A 14,007-nucleotide genomic window follows, 5' to 3' on the forward strand; every position below is an offset into this window, starting at 1 on the left:
TGTGAATGGCTTTGTCACGTGACAGTTAGTGCATTTTCTCTGCGCTAGCAATGACTAACCAATCAAAATAGTTTGCGGTTAACATATAAACGTTTAAGATTTATGAGGAATGTTTATTTTATAATGTTTATTTTATAGTATTTAATATTAATCCTTATAATTAAATATATTGTATTAAAAAGAATTTAGATTTTAACGTGCAAATATCCGCAGTAAGGTAAAACTTGACATTAAAATGGGACTCTAACAGGAACTGGCTGTTCTGGGCCACCATGCGCCCTCTGTAGGAAAACAACATCATTTAAAAAAAATTAATTGGCAAATCGTCATCGTATCTTTTATACGACAATGAAACATCTTGCTGATCCTTCTATTTTGTAGTATATTAATATTTTATAAGTACATATATCGAAATTATACAAGTTGAAGATGGATGAATACAAAAGGACGAACGTGTCTGTAGCTGGAACCATAGTGCATGAGATAACGTTTCCATTCGGACTCATTTACCGGAAGGACTGAAGTACGTTTTGAAAAGCGGTATAACCAAAATAAAATCAGTTGTTTGCGTTCCGTCTGTTACATTTTATCTATAAAAACATATTCGTGTAGAGCATGGCTGACCCAGGTATGCTTCTGATAAAATGTAGCAATTGTTCAGTTAGTTGTAGTGTTTATTGTCCATAAGGTTAACTTACTTCTGGTACGTTCTAGAAAGTGTCGTTAGACTTTTACACTGTCCAACAGAGTTGGCGATATTTTTGTAGATATTTGTATATAATATCATATCGAGAGTTAAAACATACATGAAACATTAAAGTATTACCTTAGCATCTGTAAGACCTCATAGCAACACAGTTTTTAATTGCTGCACGGTATTTTAAATGTGGTGTTTTTTTTTTTACTTCTTTAGTTAATGTTATTTGTATAAATAACTCGAAATCTTCCTACGGTTTATAGTTGATTTTGATAATGCATTCGTACATTTCCTGTCCTATGCAGATAAAAGCTAATTTAATGTTCTCCTGCCAACAGGACCAAACAAGGACAACGTCAGAGCTGGATGCAAAAGATGCGGATATCGTATGTTTGAGATTCACACTTAAATATTGTAAAACACTTGCGTGTGTATACACTACATTTGTATGTATTTTGTGATCTGTGTGGATATCTGTTTGGATTAATCAAACTATAACAACAAATATAACACATCTTATTGTGACTATTGCTTTATTATTGTTCATGATATTGACTTGTATTTTCATTGTCCAACCTGTCCCTCAGCGGGCCATCTTACATTTGAATGTCGCAATTTTGTTCGTGTGGACCCGAGAAAGGACATTGTTTTGGATGTGAGCAGCACCAGCACAGAAGAGAGTGAAGAAGAGGAACAGGAGGTTGTCAGTAAAGAAAAGATCTTCGGTAGCAGCCATTCAAAAGGTTCACTTGAAATAAACTTTTTCACTGTTTCACTTTGATCTTATGTGCTCCTGGTGTTTGTATCTATTCTAATGATCTCTTAAACACTTTAATTTAATGACAATGAAACTACATGTTTTGACTATGAAGTTAAGTAGTGTAGCCAGGCTATTAAAGATGCTATACTGTATTGTGATCAACTGCCACTGAATGTTATATAATTGGAGATGTACATTTAAATATTTTGTTTTCCTTTTAGGTACTCATGATGATTCTAAAAAGGAAAAGCATAAAAAGAAAAGTAAGGACAGATCCCATCAGAAGGCCAAAAAGAGGTATATTATATACTTTAATTATTTGGTTGATCCCGTTCATAAATGTTTAATGATGCTTCAATTATCAATTTGTGTTCATTTTCATTTTTTTTTCAAACCCTAGGGAGTCAGCTGACTTTGGCTTTACTTTGAACTCTCTTCTATACGTTACATTATTACTACACTTGATAGTATAGTTTAATTCTAGCCCCTTTACTCTGCTTCTTATGCTTTCCACCGATTTTTCTCCTGCTTTTTAAAGGAACACACCCACATTTTGGGAATTTAGCTTATTCACTGTAACCCCCAGAGTTAGATAAGTCCATACATACCTTTCTCATCTCCGTGAGTGCTGAAACTCTGTCTGACGCAGCCCCTGCTAGCTTAGCTTAGCACAAAGTCTGGAAGTGAATGGCTCCAGCTAGCATACTGCTCCCAATAAGTGACAAAATAACCCCAACAATTTCCTATTTATGTGTTGTGATTTGTATAGTCACACCGTGTACAAATAACAAGGTCATATGAGACACAGCCATCTTTTAACAGTATACATACTGGCAACTATATTCTCAGAAGACGAAGCACTGCTACTTGGGTGGAGTGATTTTCACAACTCTGACCGAACTCGCTGCTCCTCACCAAGGGGCTTCTTGGGTGCTGTAAGCAAATCACTCCGCCCAAGTAGCAGTGCTTCGCCTTCTGAGAATATAGTATATAGAATATAGTTCCCAGTATGTATACTGTTAAAAGATGGCTGTGTCTCATATGATCTCATTATTTGTTCACGGTGTGACTATACAAATCACAACACACAAATAGGAAAATGTTTGCGTTATTTAGTCACTTATTGGGAGCAGTATGCTAGCTGAAGCCATTCACTTCTAGTCTTTGTGCTAAGCTAAGCTAGCAGGGGCTGCGTCAGACAGAGTTACAGCTTGCACGGAGATGAGAAAGGTATGTACGGACTTATCTAACTCTGGGGGATACGGTGAATAAGCTAAATTCCCAAAATGTGGGCGTGTTCCTTTAATGTAACGCTAAGCTGCTTCGAAAAATGTAACAATTGTGAAAAGTGCTATATAAATTTTATTGAATTTAAGCAACATAAGAGTAAAAAATCAATGCAAACAAACAATTTAGGAGAGACCTTGTTTTAATAATAAATAAACTTTGTAGAAAAAGCAGTTAGAATGTTTTTCTATCATTTGAGGTTCTCAATTTTTAAATGATTAATAAAATGGTTTGAATTCAAATCATTTCTTGTGAAAAAGTCAGTTAGGAAACAAATAAAAATGCATTTCTACGCTAATAATAAACTTTAAAAACTTGATTAAAGGGGACATAGTAAAAATCAGACTTTTTCCATGTTTAAGTGCTATAATTGGTTCCCCAGTGCGTCTATCAACCTAGAAAATGTGAAAAAGATCAACCCATTTACTTAGTTTTGGTAAACCATTCTCTGTAAACAATTGGTCATTAAAATTTGGCTCCCTTCTGATGTCAGAAGGGGATAATACCACCCCTTAATCTGCACTTTCCAACCACGGCACTGACATTTAGTGCAGAGAGCAACATTAAAATCTATTCAGCTTGAAAAGGTTTGAAGACCTCTGATCAATAATAAGTTTACATTACATATGTTTATTATTATTACCTGTAATTGTTTTGTGTTCTCAGGTCTCATTCGTCAAGTGATGAGGATGAGGAAGTGAGCAAAAAGAAGAAAAAGCACAAGAGTCACAAGAAGAAAGGGAAAAAAGAGAAGAGGGAGAAAGAGAAGAAACACAAGAAGAAGCATAAAAGGAAAGATACAGAGTCATCATCAACAGACAGCTCCAGTGAATCGCATACTGACTGAAATGAGTTCATTTATTTCACTCTTTGACTGGACCACATAACCTTTGCAAAGCAAGAAACTGAAGATTTCGACTTAAATTCTTCTATAATCTTTCGAGTTCGTACATGCTTAAAAATGTTTGTACCTGGTGTACCAAAACAAGGTGAAGTTGTAAATTCTTTTGTCTTTACCTTTAATAAAATGTGCTTTTCTTTATCATTTTTTTTTTTTACTAAGCAAATCATCTGCATCAGCAATTAAATGGCTCAGAAAAGTGTTATCTCCTGGGAAAATTGGGAGCTATTTTGTCTAATAATTTAGCTGATCTGATTTAAAATGTAAAAATATCTCTATGGGACAGTTTCTCGGACAGGGTTTATCAGTCCCAGACTAAAATGCATGTTTGAGCTGCTTTAATAAATAAAAAAACATCTTGTCCTGACATATATTAATATATACCATTGTTGTGTCTTAAGATGCACACATGCATTGTTTTTGTAAGGTTTGTTTGTGAAAACGACTTAAATGTCCAAGTACTAAGGCCTAGTGCTGAATTAATCTAAACCGCCCCTATGTCTCTATATATTCCTCTCAATCTCTTTCTCAGTCTATTAAAAATTTTATCCATAGCAACTACTTAATGACATGCATTAAATACTTCACAAAATGTCACTTTAAATAAAAAAGTGTTTGTTAGGTTCATCAGCACAGAAGAAAAACTGACTCCCATCAGTTCCTGCATTTGAAGTTCTGCCAGTAATTTTAGTCTTAGTATGTGAATTTTTATGACTTCACACTTTTGTAAATAATACTTCTATTCACTCTTAACTACATAATAATACCCTACATTACATATGGTTATGATAAATTAAAACAAACGTTACACTCGCTGTGCTATGCTATTTTTTATTTCATAATCAATGTAATTATTTAATCAATTAAACATATTTTTCCCCAAGATTTGTATTAAAGCAAAACATGAGTGTAAATGCAACAAAATGAAACTGTTCAAGTAACATTTCAAGTGCTAGGGGGAGGTATCAAAAACAAACAATATTATAAAAAAAACTTTGAAGAGAGTATACTTGTAAAATATGGATAGCTTTGCGGTTTTTTTTTTTTTTTAGGGCAATATCGAATCAATATAACACTTAACTTCATTTTTAAAAGCAATAAAACATGTTTTTTCCTGATATTTTACATTGGAAATGTGAAATTTTGCCATAAAAATGTCAAACTTATTAAAATAAGTGTGGGTCTGTTTATCAGTAATACCTATAAGAACATCTTTCCACTGTAAAGTAAAAGTTTCTTCAACATTGTCAACAATAAAAATAATCAATTTTACATATGATTGGGCGCTACTGTCCTAACGTCATCGCCTTGACGACGTCCCGTGATTGGTTCGTTAACTGTAACGTAACGCTCGACGCCTGCATTGCGAGTCTGACTGAGAGGACGATTTGATTCTTCTGAGGTAAGTCAACTTTTCTAAAAACAATAACTTTATATTATTTATATGAATATAACTATTGTTCCAAAGTTTCAGTACTTGTTCAACATTTGACATGAGCTAAAGAAGTTGTGCCAAGAGGACGCGTTGTTTATTATCTGAGTGACATTTCGTGGTCAGTAAATTTAACGGAGCAATTAAAGTAACATATAGTTAACAAATTCGTATTTTAGGAAGATCCAAATTTTGCCTATAGAGGGTTTTCACCGACGTCACGTTCTGGGCGGTAACCCCGATGCGCGGCCATGGTGGAGGCACTCGGTGTAAAGAACTGAACGGAGTACAATGGAATATTATGCGCTTTGGATACTTTAAGTGAATGTAGACATGTCTTAACAACAGAAAACGCATCCAAGATGCAAAGGCATATAGGGAAGGACTTGGACCACAAGAAAAGGCACGATATTTCGAGAAATTAAAATTTATAGGCGGTGCAGATCCCTACGAGCTCCCTCTTCTAGGATCCGTGACGACCCGGCGATTCTTCCTTCAGTTGCATATCCCGCTATAAGTTAGTGAACTACCTAGTTTTCATGCAGAGCCCATATGTCAATGTAAGCTTTATTTATATAGCAAATTTAAAATAGCCAGTGTCCTACCAAAGTGCTTTACTGTAAAATAAGCACAGTAAAAAATAAAAGCAATAATTGTTTTTACCATTTACTATTAAAAATATAATTATCATTACAATAGAAAATTTGCTATGAGCAATTAAGCACACTGGCATTAAGGCATTGCAGCGCAAATTTTATTTGTGTTTAAGTACATTTTGTGCATACACTAAAGTACATATTTAATACTCTTTAAATAAAGCACAACAAGTAGAAGCATAATTGTTTTATACTTTATGTACTTCAATCATATTTCTAATACAATACTACTCTTTTTCCTGAGCTTTACCAACCACAAGCGTCGCTCCTCTGATAATTTATTGCATTCCTTTCCCTGGTTTTTAATAACTTTTGGAAGTCGATAATAATCCAAATGTTTTTCTCAATATGTACTGTTGGTACCATCTCAAACACGGCAATAATTAACTATTTTCCTTGACGACGTTCGGCATATACATCAGTGTCTGCTCTGTTGTAATGCGGAGTGCCTCCAATATGGCGTCTTCCGCTCTGATGACGCGCCGTGAAAACCCTCTATTTTTTATATAAACAGTTATATTTGTGATTTTCCACCATTTTTACTGCAAAAGTATATGTACAAACATGAAGTGGGAAAACTTTTTTATTGCATACTGTATGAATATATAACAACAAGAAAGTTATAGCAATGCCATTACACTACACATTAACATAATCAAATAAAAAACAATAACATAAAAATAGTCAGAGAAAACATATAAAGAAGCATGGTGCAGTTTATTTGTCTATTTTAAATTTGCAGATAATATATCCCTGGAAGCTTTTTTTTTATACATATACCATGATATATACACATTAAGTAAGAGTATTGCTTAAATTAATAAAATGGAAAAAATGGCTTACCACCAGACCACTTCATTTTATGTATATGAAACTTCGCCATCAAGACCAGTAATTGAATAACATATGCTTTATCCTTTTCTATCCCAAAATCATTAACAAATAGTATAACATATCCGACCAATCTAGTTTTTCTAATTTTCGACATCAACTCAAAATATCTTTGTATAAATGTAATGAAAAAATAAATGACAAATAATTTCTCCTTAATACAGAATTCACATGAATAGTCAATATTTAATTTAAATCTCTCTAATACATGTTTAACTGGATAATTTTTAAAAAGTTTTACTGTGCATTATTTTAAATGAAACTTCATTTACTTTTCCAAGTAAATGTTTTCCAAGCCTTGCACCAGTTTAAATCTCCAAATTTTGATGACCAAAAAAATCTAGCTGGGGATATGTAACATTATGTATTAAGTTGCTGATCAAATTATTTGAGATGTTATCCTTTAAGATATTACTATTTCCGATAAATAGTGTATTCATTAAATATTCAAAGTTAGGGTTGTCACGTTTATTTTTAAGAAATTATTGTAGGTAAAGCATCCATTACTGGGTCTGATTGGAATTTTAAATTTGTCAAGAAACTCTGTGTATGACAATACACCTCCATCACCAATGAAAAGGGAAAACTTGTCTCAAATACGCTGCAGTATGATGACACGTACAAAAGGAGTACCTACTTGTAGAGCAGTGTTACTGTGGGTCCACAACAGACGCGTTTAAGGCGTCAAATTCGTATGTGCGTAGTTAGACGCTTGAACATTCTGAGTGTACTCACTTCCTTCGCGCGTGAAAGCCACGTGTGAATTCATTGAGAATTCACGTGGAAATTCACGTCATGGGAGTGGCTTCTGCGACTCCAAATGCTTCCTGTAATCACTTCACTACTAGAGCAAGCTCCTGATTGGTTAACGTGTCATGTTTTTCCAGCAAAGTTCAGATTTTTCAACTCACGCGTTTCCTGTGGCAATGCTCAATTCGGGCCTTCGTGCAAACTAGACGTGCAAATGAGGCAAAATCGCGTCTACCGCACCGCGCTAAATGCCTCATTTGCGCTGTGAGACCTCCAGACACACATCAAAGCGTCTTTACAAAGGATACAAATTTTTTCAAAAATGCGTGCTGCGGCAGGCGGCAAAAACAGTGTGCATAACACTCACTGCCCATAGAAAATCATTCAAAAAATGCACCTGCAACTGCCATAAATGCGTTTGGTGTGATCAGCCCCTTACTCATCGCGCGGCTCGGCAAGCTTTAATTTGTGGCTCGCATGGCAGTAAATAATACAGTGATAGGATCATGTAGGCATGTGCTTTTTCTGCTCTGGACGCTAAGTTTGTTAGAAAACCAGACATTATATCAAGCATAATGCTTTTGTATTGCTTGTGCGGGACAGTAATGTTAGTAATGTCACTTCTGTGCAGCGTCACATAAAATTAAGAGAAAGGTGGCCCCCTAGTGGTTTGGGGGGCACTGCATAAGCACATTATAACTGTGCGTTCACACCAGACGTGGAAGAGGCGGCAAAAACGCGCTATTCCCCATTGTTGGACACTTTAACATTTTGAGTTTACTCGCTTCATTTGCACATAAGTCGCGGAAGTCTGCATCCGCTCACTTCATGTGATCACGTCACTGCTAGAGCAAGCTTCTGATTGGTTAAAGCGGCGTGAAAATCCGCCAAAGTTCAGATTTTCCAACTCGGATCAATGCTCAATTCGCACCGGTGCTTTCCGCGCCATCCGCACTTACTGCGCTTACCGTGCCACAGGATGTGTTTTAGCTAAACTACACTGAGCTAACGTTACTGTGTAAAAGGTGTACACATCATGTTTCAAATATCATTTATAATTCAGCTCTTGATTGGCGTGCTATTTTGGTTAAAGCCCCAATGAAACCAAACACATTATGAAAATAACCATACACAAAATTGCTATGGCCACATCATATACAGATTACACTGATTATTTTTCTTTCGGTGTATTTTTTGTTTAGCTTTCAGGATGCCATTACACAGTCGCCCGGCACCGGTACAGCTGCTTTGTGTGGATAACCAAACAAACCGTCGCGCTGCTTCTTATGAAGTGACAGGAAATAAGATTGAAGTGGCATCGTACAAAACCACAACCTCTTGTGTGCTCACCAACGGACCTGTGACGTTTATGGTACAAAAGACCGACAACGTTCTCACCTTTCAAGAAGGCTTGACCTACTTAGTCATGAACTATGGTACCTACACGAGGTTCGGGCTGGAGTGCATGTCAATAGAGCCCACCACTAAGATATATCGATCCGCTCCTCTTGAGGTATCAGAGGAAATACAGAGAAGGGCAAAACACATCCTAAATCCTCCCTCACCAGAAATGACCGGTGATGAAGCAGATTTATTTACTGGAAGCTCCTATGTGTCACTGAGGGGGCACATAGAAAATGTGAGTGAATTTAATTTTACCTATCTGATTTTTTATTTATTTTAATATTAAACGCAGGGTGCATGATTTATGAAAAACACTTTGGAAAAGGAAGCCGGGCCGAGTACCAAAACACACTTGTAGCCAATCAGCAGTAAGGGGCATGTCCACTAAATTACATCATTGCCTGGGTTGTGTATGTGTGGGGCGGGTCTATCAAAAGAAGGTCCAGTTTCTATTGGGGTAGGGGCGTGTTTGTTTAGGTGATTTCAAATGTCAACATTGGCTTTCAGAGATCATGCCCCCTGCCTTTAACATACAATAATTTTTTACTGTAAATAAATTCCAGTGACCTTTAATATTTGAATCTTTACTGTTGTCTTGCTATTGGTTTGCAGATGTTCAGTTACAGGATGATTCATCGCAATGATGGAGACGTTCCTATCCGTGATCTCATCCTGAGATGTGGAGAGAGGTTAATTGAGGTGTCCCTGTGGCAGGACGAGGCATTGGCTGAACTCCATATTGGGGCCGAGATTGTCGTCACTCACCTGAGGGCCACAATCAAGTCCAATGGAAAGGCCAAGTTTAATTCTTCACGGTTTTCATCAGTTGAGGTACAAAACACAATGCACTATAAATAGCTGTTAATATTTGTGTATCCTGTGATGTTTTTTATGTTAATGTGCTGTTACTTTATGGTTTTAACTATAAGATGGAATCTGCAAGGACACAAGTGATCTCTAATGGCCGATTCACACCGGCTGCATGGCGTATCTGTTGCGTGTCAGTTGCGTGGCAGCTGCGTCGCTTTTTCTGTGTCTGTACATACCAGAAGCGTGCCTGACGCGGCACTGCTGTTGCTATAGGTGACATATATTTTGCCTGGAAACGCTTCCAAGACGCTTGCGTGTGGCGTGAAAAATATGCGTCGGTCCTATTCCTAGCATGCACGCGTTTTCGCCTGAGACGTGCGTGTCATGCAGGCGGTGTGCACGGTCAAACCTGCTAACAAGGGAGCCTAGATAAAAACGGACACGCCACGCAGCCGAGACGCTCACGCCACACAGCCGGTGTGAATCAGCCCTAACTATGTTTTATCAGTTACATTACAACTTTCTTTGCAGTGCACTCCCAGTATAATAGAGCTACAGTAAGGGCTAAATCGCAATACGGACCATTAGCCAGCGATTTTTATCATACATCAACATCATCAGCATACAGTACTTCATTAATTTTAGTTTTTATAAGATTAATGTGTATATTGTTTGTGACGAATATCAAAGGCATACAGTAAACCCCAGCTGAGTTTAAAGTCGCCATGAAACGGAAGTATCAATTGCCTAATTTTCCCCGTGGTGACGTGTATCCGAGTAAAACCGGCCTCTCAAATGAAATAAGGCAGGGCTGGATTTGAATTTGTCCATCGAGATCTGATTGGATCATTTGAAGTTGGGTTGTTTTGCTAATTGCTAATCGCAGCGATATTCTCCAAGGACCCCATCCACCTGCCATACATTATGACCGGAAGTAAGAGAGATCGTTTTTAGGAGGGGAGGAAATTTGCATTTTTGATTAAAGACTATGAGGGCACATGAATTTTAAAAAATTAATGAAGCTCACAGATAAATCATTTGTAAAAAATACCACAATATTACAAAACAAATTTCAGTTTTTTATTTTACTTTCATTGCGACTTTAAAGGAATGACACCCTGACTGTAAGTTATGTTTTTGTTTTTTAATTAAAGGTTCCTGACCATCCCCATACCAGGGAGTGGTTCACCATCATTGGCTTTTTAGAGAATGAAGATGATCTTGTTCTTCTAGCAGAAAACTATGATGAGTACAGTATGTCTGCTGACCTCTTCCCAGGCACCAGTTCTGACTTCTTAGAAAAACTGCCACTAAACGTGGAAGTGGAGCAAGCCAATTATAGAGTTTACAGTATCCAGTATTCAGATGTTGTGGAGGAGTAAAATGATTAAATGTTTATCATTTTTGTTGTTTCTGGTTTAGAATCTGAATTTATTCCTAAATTTTTCTTGTTCATCAAATGCTCATTCAAGTTACTCATTCTTTAATGCTCACTGTGTATGCCCAGTAGTGATGTTAATGCAGGATGTGTGGGTTTTTACTGTAACATTAGGGTAAGTTTAGAAAGATGAAATGTTATATTGTTGTAGCTGTTCAGATTTTTTGCTGTGTACTCCTGTTATAACAGACATTTGAATGAGAAAAATGAGAAAAAAAGAATGATAAAAATAAAAGCAAAACAATGATCTTACATAATAGATTTGTGTTACTGTATTTTTATGCTACCAAATAGTCTTAAAGCTTAAACACATCTAAAATCTGAATTTTTTATTTGATGGGTCTTAGGAGTCAAAGTAAACAGGTAAATTTAATACTGCATGAAGTAATAATGTGCTATATGTGTTAGTAAACATTAGTAAATGAATTAACTAACATGAATGAACAATATAGTTTTTCAGCATGTATTAATTCTTGATAAAGTTAATATCAATACAGTTATTCATTAACTAATGTTAACAGTTTAAACGTTTAATTTAAAAAATATATTACTGAATGCCAAAAACATGAAGATTAAGTATTGTTTATTAAGATTAAAGTATTGTTTATTAATAGTTCATGCATAGCTAATGCATTAAAGGCGGGGTACATGATTTTTGAAAAACACTTTGGAAAAGGGAGTCGGGCCGAGTACCAAATCACACTTGTAGCCAATCAGCAGTAAGGTGCATGTCTACTAACCAACATCTTTGCCTGGGTTGCGTATAGGGCTGGGTATCAATTCAGATGTTCCAGATCGATTAGATTTCGATTCACAAGCTATCAAATCGATTCTATTTCGATTCTCGATTAAACTCAATGAATATAGATTTAATAAAAATACTATATTAATAAAAAAGAACAGTAAACAGCATTTTACAAGTGGGTAATTAATAAAAAGAAATTAAAAACCACAACACTAACGTCTGTATCTTGCTTGCGAAATCTAAAATGCTTCCATACCTCTGACTTTTTATGTGAAGGTGGCATCAACATCGATGAAACAGCCATTTTAAGCACTGAATGAATGAATGACAGGCTTGCCTCTCGCTCCTTGGTAACATTGTGCAAGGCAAAAAAGAGGATGAAGAGTGATCTAGTGAAGAAGACTAGTAATAAGATTAATGTTAATCTTAAGTTCAATAATTGTGGAAATAAATATGAAAAAAAATCTATTCTGCTCTTCGAGAATTGATTTTGAATCGACCACGTTTAAAAAAACGATTAATCGAAAAATCAATTTTTTTGCCCAGCCCTAGATGTGTATATATGTGTGGGGCGGTCTATCAAAAGAAGATCCAGATACTATTGGGGTAGGGGCGTGTTGGTGATTTCAAATGTAAACATTGGCTTTCAGAGATCATGCACCCCGCCTTTAACTAATTGTGAACAAATACCTTATTGTAAAGTGTTACAAATAATACTTAGAAATTACTCTTGTGTCTATTTTGAAGCATCCTCCGCATATTCTATTATTGTTATTTTAAATTATTGATTTAAATTGACTTTATTGATTAAAAAATTCTATTTAAAAAAACACCCACAAATACTAATTATTTTCTCGTGAAGATTGCCCTAAACATGCTAAATAATGCGGATGATTGTATATACTACAATAATTTTAAACTAGAACAGATTTACGGTTAGTATTACAGTATATAAAGGTAACCATGCTGATGAATATTAATGAAGAGGATGTTTCCCCCTATTTCCCTGCATCTGCCTTTAGACTTATTTAAGGGGGCGGGGTTTATTTTCAGTAGCCGACACACGCGCAGGTACGGTGATTTAAAAGTTAACAATGACTTCGACTCGCTCAGTGTCCGGTCTTTTTCGGCTGTCATGTCAACAACTTTAAATTAACCTGTAATGAAACATGCGGATTCACATTTACCTTGTGCAGATTTTTTATGGGGGCGTGTTTGTGCTCCTTTCATTGACTGGCGCTCCAGTTTGGGGAGGTGAGTAAAGAGATTGCCTGCAACATGAAATGTATGTATCCATATATTGTCTACATTACATACACTTCTTTAATGTCATTATCAAATATGCGCACATATACACAAGTCTTTTATATGCTCAATAAACTAATTTAGTTTATTTGAGACTAATACATCTTCCTAATATTTGAGAAGCAAATATTTTAATTTATTTATTTCAAATGAGATTTTTCAAATGGATATAGTCAGAATAAATCCAATGAATACCTCACTGTACAGAAATAATTACTTATGCACTTGTGTCTGATATTGGATTAGATATAATCCTATCTGTCCAAGTTAATTCTGTTAATCTGACATAAAACTGCAACGAAATGCAATGTCTCAATGTTGATTGAAACCTATGAGAAGTTAAACAAGACTTAAAACACTTTTTTTATTGTAGAAACCATATTTATGTAACAAGCACATCTTGTCAAGATGTAAGTTTCCAACTACTGTGTCAGTTTAAGTATATATTATAAGTAGTCAACATAACTGATGTTTCCTTATCACAGTGTCTTAAAAAAAGTATAGGATGATGTCATTAATCTGACTATTTAATAGAAGTGGTTAGGCATATTGCTTGCTGTGACATGGGATGTGTTGTTTGTAAAGCTAATTAAAGTGGGACTGGTCTCTTATCATCATATAATTCCCTTAATTATATTCCCAGCATGGAAAGCTTGATGAAAAGCATGCTCATTACCTTCACTGTGCTAATCATTATTGAGTACTTTTGACACAGTGCTCTACAAATGAAGCTGTCCTGCTTTAAAAGGCACTTGACTCATTAAAATGCATTAATTGAATTTTGACAAAGCATTAGAGGTCTGCAGACACAACAGCACTTAGTCTAAACTGCTTCAGGCGTCGAACAGCTGCTGTCACTGAGCTGCGTGACTGCTAAACCTCTTAATATATTGGGGACAACACCGTACTTTTTACTTGGTCTTTTTTACTT

The 14,007-nt window shown here is 35.7% G+C and overlaps 3 protein-coding genes across 3 annotated transcripts in view; 2 read left to right on the forward strand and 1 right to left on the reverse strand.

Annotated features, from left to right (window-relative positions):
- Positions 1–14,007, reverse strand: part of LOC135779587 (placenta-specific gene 8 protein-like) — a 240,060-nt gene that overhangs the window by 176,457 nt on the left and 49,596 nt on the right. The window lies entirely within an intron of this gene.
- srek1ip1 (SREK1-interacting protein 1) lies at positions 370–3,787 on the forward strand. The gene is made up of 5 exons (XM_065290334.2): positions 370–628; positions 1,036–1,083; positions 1,285–1,440; positions 1,679–1,754; positions 3,411–3,787. The coding sequence occupies exons 1-5, from the start codon at positions 616–618 to the stop codon at positions 3,589–3,591; spliced, it is 474 nt and encodes a 157-aa protein (XP_065146406.1). The 5' UTR covers positions 370–615; the 3' UTR covers positions 3,592–3,787.
- On the forward strand, positions 8,585–11,152 carry LOC135779834 (uncharacterized). Its single transcript, XM_065290747.2, has 3 exons — positions 8,585–9,013; positions 9,391–9,609; positions 10,743–11,152. Exons 1-3 carry the CDS (start codon positions 8,585–8,587, stop codon positions 10,968–10,970), a joined length of 876 nt encoding a protein of 291 aa, XP_065146819.1. The 3' UTR covers positions 10,971–11,152.

The sequence above is a fragment of the Paramisgurnus dabryanus genome, chromosome 10, assembly GCF_030506205.2.
Source record: "Paramisgurnus dabryanus chromosome 10, PD_genome_1.1, whole genome shotgun sequence".
NCBI lineage: Eukaryota > Metazoa > Chordata > Actinopteri > Cypriniformes > Cobitidae > Paramisgurnus > Paramisgurnus dabryanus.

What these genes read in the sequence shown, in the direction of transcription:
- srek1ip1 (XM_065290334.2), top strand. An exon ending in CGGTAGCAGCCATTCAAAAG is followed by an intron (nt 1,441 to 1,678) that starts GTTCACTTGAAA and finishes TTTTCCTTTTAG; the next exon opens with GTACTCATGATGATTCTAAA. An exon ending in CATCAGAAGGCCAAAAAGAG is followed by an intron (nt 1,755 to 3,410) that starts GTATATTATATA and finishes TTGTGTTCTCAG; the next exon opens with GTCTCATTCGTCAAGTGATG.
- LOC135779834 (XM_065290747.2), top strand. Translation starts at nt 8,585, where the DNA reads ATGCCATTACACAGTCGCCCGGCACCGGTACAGCTGCTTTGTGTGGAT. An exon ending in TGAGGGGGCACATAGAAAAT is followed by an intron (nt 9,014 to 9,390) that starts GTGAGTGAATTT and finishes ATTGGTTTGCAG; the next exon opens with ATGTTCAGTTACAGGATGAT. An exon ending in CACGGTTTTCATCAGTTGAG is followed by an intron (nt 9,610 to 10,742) that starts GTACAAAACACA and finishes TTTTAATTAAAG; the next exon opens with GTTCCTGACCATCCCCATAC.